Below are 12,650 nucleotides of genomic sequence, written 5' to 3'. Positions count from 1 at the left end.
TACATAGAAGGACTCGGAGTTAAGTATATTTTTATTTTTTATTTATTGTATCAGAAACCGGCGTTTGGTGGCATCCGATCCGACCTTTTCCATTAATGTTAGTCAAGCGGTTGTATAAAATTTCTTCCACTTCTGTTTCTTCTTCTTTTTAATATATAGTATATACTTTATACTTTTCCTTTATTTTATTCAACTTCCCTTTTTTTATAAATTTATCGTAGTGTAGTTCGCGGTGGACGTGCTTTATCACCGACATCATCGCTTATAGAGCCCACACCAACCCCAGTCCGTCCGGTCGCAAATATAAAAATCTCCGAAACCCCCCAAAAATATAAAAAAGCCGCCGACGTCATGCTCCAAACCTCGATCCTACCAACCCGCCTCCTCGCCGGTCGAGTCAGAGCTTTCAACCTCTCATCGCCATCATCATATCTCCGCATGATACCATCCTCACCGCTCACGCATACCCGCCACTCCTCCACCTCAACTACCCCGAAAACATACTACACCCTCTTCCCCACCACCCTCCCCGCGGCCCCCCCCTGCCGGTCCCTTCGCCATAAACCTCCGCTCCCTCCGCTCCGAATTCCTAAAACTCCAACAATCAACCCATCCGGACCTCTTCCCCCCGTCCCACCGAAAATCTGCCGAAACCGCGAGTTCCCAACTGAACAAAGCCTACACGACCCTCTGCTCCCCCTTACTCCGCGCGGAATACCTGCTGACATTACGAGGCTATACCGATCCATCCGATGACGAAACGCACAAACTGGAGGATCAGGAGTTACTGATGGAGGTGTTGGAGGCTAATGAGGTTTTGGAAAATGCGGAGAGGGAGGAGGAGTTGGTGGAGTTGAAGGAAAAGAATGAAGAGAGGATCGGGGAGTGCATCGGGAGGTTGGAGGAGTTGTTTGGGGAGGATAGGTTGGAGGAGGTTAGGAAGGAGGTTGCGAGGTTGAAGTATTGGGTTAATGTGGCGGAGGGGTTGAAGCATTGGGAGCCGGGAAAGGGGGTTACGCTGCAGCATTGATTAATAATACCATATATAGTGGTTGATAATGCTAGAAGGATTGTATATAGACTCCTTTGTATGATAGGTCGGTTGTGTCCTTTAAATCTTGTTTAATATTCTATAAACCTAGAATGCACGTACTTTATGGAATCGGGATAATCCTCCTTTCGAATTCAATATAATTACCTAAAGAAGACCGATTGCCTCCTCTCTATCCGAACCATCAATAGCTACCGATACCATCTAATATAAAAAGAAGAAATCAATCTTCCGACAGCACATTCTTCAATGCCACAAGGAAAACATCCCCCATCTTATGTAACTCCTCAATCGGCGGCTTCACCGGCTGTCCCGCAGTTCGTCTCAAAAGCTCCGCCTGCCGAGTCCTTCTCTTCTGCTCAACCGCAATCAAATCTGCATCGTCGGCTTCCTCTTCGAACGCTAGATCTTCATCCATCTCTATATCGTCGATCGCAAGATCCGCCAGATCCTCCTATAATAATAACAGTTAGTAACCACTACTTATACAAATTTGTAAAGGGAGAAAACCTACCGGCTCCAATCCAAAATCCGTCACACTAAACCCACCAGGATTCGTCTCCGACCAATTATCCCGTCCGCTCGCCATCTTCTGCCTCGTCTTCCCTTCATGCCACCTCTTCCTATCAAACTGCCATTTGATCAAACTATCAATCTCCGCCTTCGCCTTCACCGGGTCGATAATCTTCTGCTCAACCGCATCTTCAAACAACTTGTTCATATCCAGTGCCCCACGTTTTGGCCCGTTACGGAGGAATGCGAGAATATCTTCGATCCATCCCATCAGCGACGAGAAGAGTCCATTGTCGTGTAAATGTACTTCGTGGATGAATTTGAAGAAATTATCTTCATGGCGGGCGCAGAGATCAATGAATGCTTGTACTGTCCTATTGGGGTCAGATGCTAGATCTGCAGTGTAAAACCACAGAATTCGTCAGAACCAAATATCACTTCAATCACTTTTTTCAAAAAAAAAGAAAGGAGGGAGACCACCTTGTTTCTGCGCCTTCTCCACAACCACAATAATATCGTCCAAGAAATGCGCAAAGTCCGTAATGCTGTTATACACATTCGCGGACTTATAAACCCTCACCAACGGCTCATAAAAGATATGGAACAAGTCTCTAAACAGCTGCAGTGTAACCGGCTCCTCAATCAACGCCTGCATCATCATCTTATCCCTACGTCTGGTATAGAGCTTCAACAGGTGCTTCAAATGCGAGAATAACACCGCGCCTTGTCGCATCTCTTCATCGACGTTGTTAACGACGTTCGTCCAGGCGACATAGGCATTAAATACGGTGCCGATTTGTTCAGGCGTAAGATCAGGTTCCAGAAGGTCAGATCGAAGGATGGCAACCAAAATGTCGACGTCGTCGTTCGCCGCATCTTCGCGGATAATGTCTCGAACGTCGTCGCTGGCTTCGGCGAATTGTTTGATCTTGTCGCATAGTACGGCGTCGCCGACTTTGGGCCACAAAGCGTCGATGGCCTTTTGTACTTGGTTCACACCGTCCGAAATTGCCATGCCGAAGACTCGCTGCATCAGGGAGCGTGATTTGAAGGGCTGCGCAAGGAAAAGGTCGAGTACCCCGGACATAACTGCAGCGGGATTGGCAATACGAATGATGTTCTTGAGGACGGCGTATGGTATCAGGGAGTGTATCCTCTTCATCTGTGCGAATAGCTCTGGGGAGTTATCCTCTGCGAGGAAGAGATGGTAGATTGTCGCGGCGACTTCTATTCTGGCCCATTCTGCGAACTTTCGATAGTTAGGCGAGAGCTCGGAGATGTGGTTCTTCTCCTTGATCTCTGCGAATAGGTTCGTCAAGCCGTCTGTCGTATGTCAGTGACCATTATTCGTATCTTCCCGGTTTATATATCTACTTACTGGCTTCAACGATCTCTCTCCTAAACCCTTCCATGTAAACATCGAGTTCTCGAGCTCTCGCCCTAGCGATCTCGAAGAACTTGATTTGCTCATCGACTCTCGCCTGATCTGCCAGCCTTCTCCGCTGCTCGTCCGCTTCCTCCTCTTTATTTAATCTCACCGGTGAATCCGTTAGAAAGGTCTTCACAGCCGCAGAGGCCGCAATCTGCTGATTTTTCAACAAGTTTCGAAGGTACGCGCGCAGCGACACTCGCTGATCTTCCCTCCATAGCGGCGGCGAATTCTCTTGAGGCGGCGAGTCTCCTCTTTCGGAATTCAAGCCATTGCGATTCCTCGACACAGACCTCGAATTCCTAGTTGCGGAGGCGGAGCGGGAGTGGGAGAATGGGGCGGATAGTCTGCGGGAGGATACTTCGACGGAAGTGGTGGTTGAAACGGACGAGATTGAACTAGAATCGTCATCTTTGATTGCGCCGCTTGGCGTGAGAAGGCCGGTGGAGCCTCCAGAGGAAGCCTTCGTTTTGATGGGCAGCGGCGGGAATACCTTGCCTGGGAACTCCTTCTTCAACTGGATTTTTTATTTTTTATTAGTCTTTGGAGCTTGATGATTGAGGACGTTTGGACATACGTCTCTTGTCAGCTGCTTGAAAGAACCATAACGTCTTCCCACGAGCACCTCGCCATGCTTTTCATGCTTGCTGCGTATTAAGAATTCCTGCCCATCGATTAGCTCCTATACTTCTGAAAATCTTTTCTTCAGAACCACTCACAGCATGGGTGTGATATCGCACAGTCCTCTTGACTGACGTCTGTCGCACGCTAACAACATTGACATCCCAGCCGTTGAGCACATGCCCCTCAGGTACGTTAACCATCAAGGACTCATCCCGAGCATCTCGATCTACCACCTCGATCTCCTCGAATCCCACACGCTCTTCGTAACCCGAAGCGGTGGGGATACCCGAGTTCATCATAAGCTCCACCAGTTTCTCGCATTTTAAGGCCAGCTTTCTGCGTTTCGTTTCTTCCAGACGATCTTCGGACGAGGAGATTTGTTTTGTGGCGAAGGACTCTAAGAACTAATTTTTCTCAAATATACTAGTTAACCTCAAAGTTTCTTCCTTTTTATTTTTATTTTTCTTGGTCTTCTTGTAATGTTGGGTTGGTTATGGAGTGAAGCGGGTAGCTGCGATATGACGTACCACTTGCAGCTTGTCCTGCCAAAACTCCTTCTCCTTCGCCTGGTCGAGAAACGGGAACTTTCGCACATGGTGGACGAATATAAACCGGAGGATTGGTAGATCGGAGTCCGTGGGTGATACCTCGCCGAGTTCTGATTTGAAAGGTGCACCGAAACGACGGAGGGCGGTTGGGGAGTTTAATTCTGCGATTTCGGATTTGGTTTGGCGGGATATGAGTTCGCGTTTGAGATCTTTGGTGGGGAAGAAGGAGGAAGGGTTTATTCTCGCATTAGCTTGGGGATTCAACAAAAACCAAAACCAGAAAAATGGTATTTTCTTGTTTGATGGAAGATTTCATCTGAGGGAAAGGGTGGTGGTAGTAGTTTACAGTGCTCTTGTTTTCCGGTGAGGATGTTTCCGTTATCGCCGCCGCCTTTATTGTAACGTTTACTGGTCGCTCCCATCATCTTTGTTTCTGGAGGTGTGCCGTACGGCGGTGTGACTGAACCGTCAGACATGGGATTCGAGTTCGATGGTGATAATAGTATGTGGTGGTGGAAGAAGGGAGGAAGAGGAGGAGGTTGGTAGAGGGGGAGGGAGGAGACGGATAGTTTTGGTGAAGATCGATCTCAAGGTATCAACCCTACGCGAGAGGGAATAATAACCTTGAACCCGACGATTATGATGCCGACGATGGGAGTTAACTAACAGAGGATGGTGATGGTGATGGTGATGAGGAAGAGAGATGAGGGAGAAGAAGAAGAGAGGAATGCTGTATACCTGCTTATAGTTTAGAGCTTTAAAGCAAGCATGGAAGAGGTCACCAGGCCGGTCTTATATGTCCGCGCTATCTCGACTTCCTTCAATGGCAATCAAATGAATCCAAATCTACCGCGAACGTTCACCAACTATCCAACCAGTACTAATGTGCGTTCTGAAGATAATACCCGCCGGGTCACGATGGGTCAAAAGCTAAAAGCTACTTCGTACGGCAGCGGGTCCGATGAGGCCGGTAAGATCAGAATCAAAAATCGAGATGGACCGACTGACGCTGACAGCCCCGCCAGCAGGATAACGTAACCAACCTCCTACGGATGGAGCTATGATGCCATGCATGGGCCAAGCTCCAGACCTCATCCAGATTCTTCTTGGCCGGTCCGAGCAAGGGCGCCATGGTCGGTTTAGCCTGGTTCGCTCGGATGCCGGCAAGCTTGGAGGGGAAGTCCCTTTGTTCTGCTTCCCCACCGGTGCCTAGGCATCTTCAATACACACCCCTGCACATACATACTTCCACCTGTGCATACATGTATTCGGGTGTATGTATACGTGGTAAGCATGAGAATTATCGGAATGCCAATGCTTCGATGGCGTCTTGGTGATGCCCTCAAGACGTCGAGTACGCCTTGCCCCTGCCTCAGCCTTGGAAGGTGCTGTTCCACTGCTTGCGCGGCCTCATGAGGTTTTAGATTTTAGTTTTTCAAAAGTCAAGCTTTCAAAGTCAGTTCGGAACTCCCAAGGGACGCTAAGTTTTTTCCTTGTCTGACAAGGCGATACTATTTATAATATCATCATGGATATTTGACACTATTCCATCCTATCCCAACTGATAAGATCCGTACGCTGGATGGGTTAGAAAACCAGACCGCCTGCCCCAGTATGACTTCGGCTTCGGCAACTTCGGAAAAGCTTTAAAGGCCCCTGTCGCTTTTGTTTAAGCTCACTCCACAGCAACATGAGACGTAACAGTAATCATACTTTCCAGCCTCAAATCCACCCCACGCGACCACCACGGATACCACGGACGCCACGGGGAGAATAGGTATGCAATGCAAATCCTATGAGAATGGAGGCCTGGAGGAGGCTTTTTGTGTAACGAGTTTTTTTTTTTCTTTTCCTTGCATATGCTTCATGCAATGTACGTAAATGCCGTTTGCAAATTGTATGGATTATACGCCACTGCCTCATCAGCCGCACTTCTTTTCTCCAGACAAAAATATGCAACCACCCATGTCACAGGTCTCACAACTGCAGAAATGCGCCATATGCATAGGTACAAAAGTATGTAGGTATCTGCCAATGGAAGTCTGACAACCCCGTAGAACGCGCAATATCCCTCAAATGGATTTAAAATCAACTTCCCACGATCATCTCCCTTATTTTGTCTTTCCGTAGGAATAAGTAATACAAGAGGGGTTTTATGACATTTCGACAATGCAATGCAATGCAAAACGTTTCGTTACGAAGATCTCTTATACCTTGTAACTTTCCTTGTCATACCCTCGTCGTCATAATCTTCATCCACATCAGGTTTATCAATCCTCAGCTCTTGTTTTGCAGATGACCCGATCGATGGCCTTCCCCTCTTCTTCTTGGCGTGTGTAGACTGTTGCTGTTGCTTCTTCTTGTCATCCTTCTTATTTAACCTCGCTCGTTTCGATGCATGTTCTGCAGTATACTCCGCTTTATCGTCGTAATCACTTTCATCGTCACTTATAACAATGCTTGTCTCGGCTCTCGTTCCTTCCTCGTCTCTCGCCTGCCTAGATTTCTCTTCGTCTCCTCCCGCTTCTTGTGCATTCGATGGATTCGTAGATTCTGCCTGGCGAGGTTGAGATTTCGTACCCCGTGTGCCTCGAGTTTCAAGTTGCTTGCTCTCCGATGTTGTGTCTTTGTTGGATTCGTCGGTTGGTTCTTCGGATAAGGGAGGTGATATATTCTGCGACTGTTGATCAACGACGGGTTTAGGCGATGGAGATCGGTGTCTTCGCTTTGCGGGGATTTCAACGCTGATGTTACTCCTTCGGGACGTGGTTTCGACGTTGTTACTTTGAACATCTGCTACTGCTACCGACAAATGGTTCTGGGTTTGGTTCTCAAGTATTATTTGTAGAGCTGATTCCAGAGCTCTAAGTCGGTTTTGAACAGATGATTCGACGGCTGATAAACGGGTTTCGAAGGATTTGAAGGTGTCTTTCAGGTCTGTTAGTTCGTTTTGGAGGGTTTGGGTGGAGTTTTGGGAGTTTTGGAGGCGCTTGGATAGGGTCTCTTGGTTTTCGTCGAGGGTTAGGCAGAAGCGTTTCAGGGAGAGGATGTCTTCTGCTATATCTTCGGGATCAAGTTGGTCTTCATGTTGGTTTTCGGGTTCGTCTTCAACTTGGTCGTCTGAATCCTGGTATCGTGCTGACTCTTCTTGAGACTGGGACATTTCGGATTGTTCATCTGTATGAAGTGACGTCGGTGTTTGGGTGCCAGATGAAAATTCTGGGATATCAAATCCAAAAACAATGCAATCGTTGAACAGGGCAACCCTCCCTACGCCCCTTGAGTCGAAGTTAGCATCTTTAATGATCTATGATATTAGATTAAGGTGAGCATGCATACTCAACATCAGGGTAAAAAGGAAGATAGCTGTATATCCGTCCGATATCCGCTCCGCACTCAGCGCAGCTGACTGGACAATATTTCCTGTCACCGTGAAAAAAAGATGTTAGTTTTCTATCTTTCCTAGATCCTATCCATCCATCCAGCGATATCGAACGCTCATACCCATCTGCCTTTGTAAGCTTCGTCCTCGTTTTTGCTTCCCAATGGCATTTGATGCCCCTGTTTTCTGGGCTGTTGCTTAAAACTACCACCTCCCTATCCTTGACTATGAAGGTGCCTTTGTATTGTGTGGAGTCTCCCAGTATTGAAAATTTAGCCCCGTCCCGGCATGCGCGGCATGATACGTAGAATGGGCGTGGTGGATCTGTCCGTCGTGAATATGCTTGTCGTGAAGATGTTGCTGCTGCAGGTGCAGCTTTCGACCTTCTGGGCATATTGTGGCCACCGGCAAGAGGTATTTATAGTCGTCGATGTCGTAGTAGTAGAAGTAGTATGGGTGATGAACCTTGATGTCATGAATTCGTGATGTTGCATCGAAGGAAGGAATGGAGAAAAAGTGTTGAAGGTTTGCACCACTTAACGCGAGCAGTCGCGCCAGAATCGAACGAGCTGCATACCAAAGAAAGCAGCGTCCCCACCGCGATGTTTTATATAAACCTCCATAACCTCATACCCCGTATAATTTATACCGGCGACCCAGAATATCTATATCCCAGATGTAAAATATGTAGAGTTGGTGAAGTAATGAAGCTGTTCATGTTATAGCCGCATGGAGCTTATCGATAAAACGGGCACCATGTGGCTTGGCGTTGCGCCAGAAGTTTTGTGTTTCTTGTGCGACCTGACGTCGTCTTCTTTCTTTTCCAACCTCATCCTTCTCTCCTCCTCCGTCGCGTCTACACACCTAACCAATCTCCAACCATCCCATCGAATGCTCCCTCGATAGCATCGCCTTTCCATCATCTAACATCAATCTACATCCAACCATGGCTAAGAAGAACAGAAGAAAGACCTCCCGCGGCAAAAAGAAGCCCGAAGTTCCTGATGAAGAAGAAGTTAGAGCGCTGTCGCCGCTACCCGTCCTTCCATCTTTTGGCGACATTCCGACATTCACAATTCAATCGCATACTCCGTCTGAAGAAAAATCTGCTAGGAAGCGTACGGCTGATGCTGTTTCCGACGCTGAAGAGGATGGTAAAGAAGACTCATCGGTCAATCCTGCAAAACGACGTTGCAGCTCGAATGAAGATACACCTAAGGATACACCTAAGGATGCTCCGAAGGATACTTCCCAGGACGCTCCCGAGGACGAAGACTCTGAGGGCTGGCAACAGGTCCCTGTCAGAAAGAGGAAAGGAGAAGACACACCCTCCAACCCTACAAAACGATATCGCAGCGCGAATGAAGGTACCCCTCAGGGCACACCTAAGGAAATACCCGAGGACAAGGACGAAGACTCAGAAGGCTGGCAGCAAGTCCCCACCCGAAGGAAGAAAGGAGAAGTCTCCAACCGTGGAAGCTCCTACCCGGAAATCATCGTCTCCTCTCAAAGGATCCACACCTGGACCAAAATCTCCGACCTCCAAAATCTAGCCCTTCACCTCCTCTCATTCGACGCTCCTCCACAATGGCTACTTGTCAAGAACAAATCCGCCGTCAGAAGGACAGTCTATCTTTTCGTTCCCGGTCTCTCAATGGACCTCTTCGACGGCCGAACACCTCTCGTCTCAAAATCCCCAGAAGAAGAAGAGGCAGCCCCAGTTCACCGCTCAAACATTGGAGAATTCTTTCCGGTCTCTCTGACCGAAAAACCCCTCCCACGACCGCTCTCCGAACTCTCCAATATCTTCACCCACGTCCTCCCCGTCCGTGCCGGCGGCGATCATAACAGAATCTTCTCCCCAGTCTACAACATGCTCAACATCCCCATCGAAGCTGACAACAGCAAAAAGAGCAACAATAAGAAGAACAACAACAACAAGAGGAACCACAAAAGGGAAACCCGTCTAAAGATCTCAGACCTCCTCCTCTCAACCGAAGATCTGATCGAAAACGAATACCCCCTCCACAGCTCCCAAATCCTAGAGGACCACCCTTCCCCCCAAAGTAAGGAAGCAGCAGAAAACGACGAATGGGTTGAAACATCCCTCGGAGACCTCCCTCCCCGTAACAATGAAGCTGGTAGCACATTGGAAGGGTATACAGTCTACTCACTGGACTGCGAAATGGTCAAAACCGCCACCGGCTCCTCACTAGCCCGCGTCTCCCTCATCTCCTGGGACGGCACCGTAGCCTTCGACTCACTCGTCAAACCCTCAGAGCCAGTCATCGACTACCTAACCCCATTCTCCGGGATAACAGAAGCCATGCTTCGCGATATCACGACCACCAGGGCCGATATCCAAAACAAATTGAAAGAGCTGGTAGACGGGAACACCATCCTCGTCGGTCAGAGTCTAAACTCCGACCTCAACGCCCTGAAGCTGCGACACCCATGGATCGTAGATACGTCAGTCATCTACGACCACCCGCGAGGAAAGCCCATGAAGCCGAGCCTTAAATGGCTCAGCCTCAAGTTCCTAAAAAGGGAAATCCAAGCCTACGGGTCAAAGGGCCACGATTCAATCGAGGACTGCACAGCATGCCTGGACCTCGTAAAGTTAAAACTCGAAAAGGGCAAGGAATTCGGCAGCACTGCTGCCAATTTCGAAAGCATCTTCACCAAGCTGGCGGCTTCGAAGCCGTCGAAGACCGGGGCCGTAATCGACTACGGTGACGTGCAGAAGAAGTACGTCACGGCCCAATTCACGAAGAGAGTGAACGAAGACGACGAGGTCGTCGACGGCGTATTGAAATCCGTCAACGGAGACATCATCTCCGGCATCGCGCCGGTAGATTTCACATGGGCCCAACTCAGGGACCTAAACACCACCCGGGGTTGGCACAATTCCTACCAAAAGTTCATCACAGAGATGAACACCACAGTCATAACCGCCGACTCCCCTCCCATCGAAGTCCCTCCGCAACCAGCCCCATTGGCTGGCGACCAATTGGGGAAGGTTGTGGAGGAGATGGTGGAGAGGATTAGGAAGATATACGAGGGGTTGCCGAAGTGTTCGGTGTTGGTGGTGTACGGGGGCACGGGGGACCCCGTGGAGATGGGGAGGTTGAATGCGGTGCAAGCGGTTTATAGGAAGGAGTTCAAGGTGAAGAAGTGGGATGAGTGTAGTGTCAAGTGGACGGATAAGGAGGAGCAGGAGCTTAGGAGGGCGGTCGGGGAGGCTAGGAAGGGGGTTGCGCTGTTGGCTGTGAAGTGATTTGCCTTCCTCCCATGCCGTCTTCTGTCCGATTAACACTACGCTCATCCCACTCCTTGGGGGGAGGGGGCATGTATTATAGTATATTAATATGATTCTGTAAAAAAAAAATAATAAAAAAAGTATGAAGCATTCGTAGCGGTGATACGCAGATGTAGCCGAACGTGGCATATATCGTTTGTATCCATTCTTTGTTATGGGAGGACTACTAAGGATTAAAGAAGGATATTCCCCTTGCCGGATATCATGCATTTCCCGAGTCTAGAGTAATGTGTAAGGTAATGATTAAAATACAAACCGCATTAATAGAAAAAAATAAAAAATAAAAGAACAATGCTCCGAAATAACGAAAATATACCCTCTTACCTGGGGATAGAAAAGACAGTGATAACAACCGATGGAGGAAAACCAATATTATCTAAGCTTTTTTGTTTTTTTGTAGTAGGTAGAGGGAAGAACGAAAATGTCATACTCACTATGTGAAGGGGAAGTATTAATTGAGTATGAGGGAGAAAAGACACCTAGCGTCCTTTCTCTATTTGTTTGCTTTGTAATTACTGGGATCTCTAGGAAGAGAGGTGGGGGGTGCTGTCTCCGGTCATCCCCCTATTTCTTAATGAGATCCTGTGAATGCTATGTACACCATCCGTGGCGGGATGGGTGTGTATGTATGTATGTATGGAGGTTACGATTGTGTGTCTGCGAAATTCAATCACTCGACAAATGTACGGAACTTGGTGATCTGTGGTTAAATTTGTTAGTTAGATACTGCTTGAGTACGTAAAGAGTGTAGATAGATAGTACCTCGTCAAGAAGTTCCTGTAAATCCTCATCTGACTTTTTATCCGATATGCTACAAGTAAGCCGGTTAGCAAACGCCGACTAATCGATAGTTGCTAGGGAAAGTACCTTGGAATAAGAGTCTTCGCTTCTTCAGAAGTTTCGCAACAGAGGGTTCCTATGTCGCGTTAATACGGATGTAGTATTTCGATGTCTATAGCCTACGGAACCTACCGAGCTGCGACTTTTCAAAGGAAGCAAGTCCGCCTTCCATCTGTAGCAATCTTTCGACCGCAGAGACGTTTTCCTTCTTCTTGAAACGCGCGAATTGTTCGAGGTAGTCTTTGGTCTTGATCAGGACCCTGTAGGCATGAAGTATCAGCACTGGTTCGTGTTCATACGTCGCCAGCTCTTGTAGTCGTCCTTCAAGTTTCCGGATAATTCGCCACAGCCCTCCTTCCTGCGAAAAGAAGAAGGGGGGGAAAGGGGAAAGAGAGGGAGAGAAAGACATACTCGGTCTCCCCGATATCCGCATTCGGACCCTTCGCACGATGGCTCAAGACTGCTTGAATCAAGAGCCGCGCTTCGGAATGGGTCAACGAAGTCACGTTCTGGAACTCGCCGAGCTTGAGCTCAGTACTGGCCTCCTCGTCGCCGTGGATTTGCTCCTTTGTACGAGCGATCACAGCGGGCATAATGCTGCGCCCTTGGCGATTGCTTGGTTGGCCGTTCATTTTTGATGTTTCGAGGAAGACGGGTTTTTGGGAGTAAGGATCGGACGGGAAGAGAAGGGTTCCCCACGGGATGCGAGAGTACTTGTTTCGACGAGGGGAGTGGGACGATCGGAGAGGTCGATGGAAGGTTTACGAGTGTTTCGAACCGCCTCGATCGAGGAGAGGAGGGAGGAACCCTCTTAGTCTGAGCTCGGATGTCCTGTCGTGCAGGCTGCCTATTTCCCTTCTGTTCCTAGCCTAGCCTTCCCTTTCCCCAAGTTATTTCCTATCTTTCCCTTTCCTTTCCTTCGATCCAAAGTTGAGCTCCGAACG

The 12,650-nt window shown here is 48.4% G+C and overlaps 5 protein-coding genes across 7 annotated transcripts; 2 read left to right on the top strand and 3 right to left on the bottom strand.

The window, feature by feature from the left end:
• Positions 1–351: 351 nt before the first annotated feature.
• DFL_007196 (uncharacterized protein) lies at positions 352–1,030 on the top strand (the record flags this gene model as incomplete). Its single annotated transcript, XM_067636741.1, has 2 exons — positions 352–630; positions 782–1,030. 2 exons carry the CDS (start codon positions 352–354, stop codon positions 1,028–1,030), a joined length of 528 nt encoding a protein of 175 aa, XP_067488328.1.
• Positions 1,031–1,274: 244 nt separating this feature from the next.
• DFL_007195 (uncharacterized protein) lies at positions 1,275–4,590 on the bottom strand (the record flags this gene model as incomplete). Of its 2 annotated transcripts, none has more annotated exons than XM_067636740.1 (8): positions 1,275–1,505; positions 1,566–1,960; positions 2,045–2,887; positions 2,943–3,510; positions 3,571–3,657; positions 3,713–4,021; positions 4,145–4,374; positions 4,512–4,590. In XM_067636740.1, the coding sequence occupies 8 exons, from the start codon at positions 4,588–4,590 to the stop codon at positions 1,275–1,277; spliced, it is 2,742 nt and encodes a 913-aa protein (XP_067488327.1). The 2 variants fall into 2 exon arrangements, with proteins under 2 accessions (XP_067488327.1, XP_067488326.1); XM_067636739.1 differs by having other exon boundaries at positions 1,566–1,954.
• A 1,769-nt stretch (positions 4,591–6,359) lies between these two features.
• DFL_007194 (uncharacterized protein) lies at positions 6,360–7,941 on the bottom strand (the record flags this gene model as incomplete). Its single annotated transcript, XM_067636738.1, has 3 exons — positions 6,360–7,443; positions 7,505–7,588; positions 7,670–7,941. 3 exons carry the CDS (start codon positions 7,939–7,941, stop codon positions 6,360–6,362), a joined length of 1,440 nt encoding a protein of 479 aa, XP_067488325.1.
• A 552-nt stretch (positions 7,942–8,493) lies between these two features.
• Positions 8,494–10,824, top strand: DFL_007193 (uncharacterized protein; the record flags this gene model as incomplete). Of its 2 annotated transcripts, none has more annotated exons than XM_067636737.1 (1): positions 8,494–10,824. In XM_067636737.1, the coding sequence occupies one exon, from the start codon at positions 8,494–8,496 to the stop codon at positions 10,822–10,824; it is 2,331 nt and encodes a 776-aa protein (XP_067488324.1). The 2 variants fall into 2 exon arrangements, with proteins under 2 accessions (XP_067488324.1, XP_067488323.1); XM_067636736.1 differs by having other exon boundaries at positions 9,733–10,824.
• Positions 10,825–11,536: 712 nt separating this feature from the next.
• DFL_007192 (uncharacterized protein) lies at positions 11,537–12,338 on the bottom strand (the record flags this gene model as incomplete). Its single annotated transcript, XM_067636735.1, has 5 exons — positions 11,537–11,566; positions 11,629–11,677; positions 11,734–11,782; positions 11,839–11,966; positions 12,118–12,338. 5 exons carry the CDS (start codon positions 12,336–12,338, stop codon positions 11,537–11,539), a joined length of 477 nt encoding a protein of 158 aa, XP_067488322.1.
• Positions 12,339–12,650: the final 312 nt, after the last annotated feature.

Source organism: Arthrobotrys flagrans (genome assembly GCF_004000055.1).
Source record: "Arthrobotrys flagrans strain CBS H-5679 chromosome Unknown unitig_8, whole genome shotgun sequence".
Classification (NCBI taxonomy): Eukaryota; Fungi; Ascomycota; class Orbiliomycetes; order Orbiliales; family Orbiliaceae; genus Arthrobotrys; species Arthrobotrys flagrans.
The sequence above is the reverse complement of the archived record's forward strand: the minus strand, read 5'-3'. Positions and strand labels throughout refer to the sequence as shown.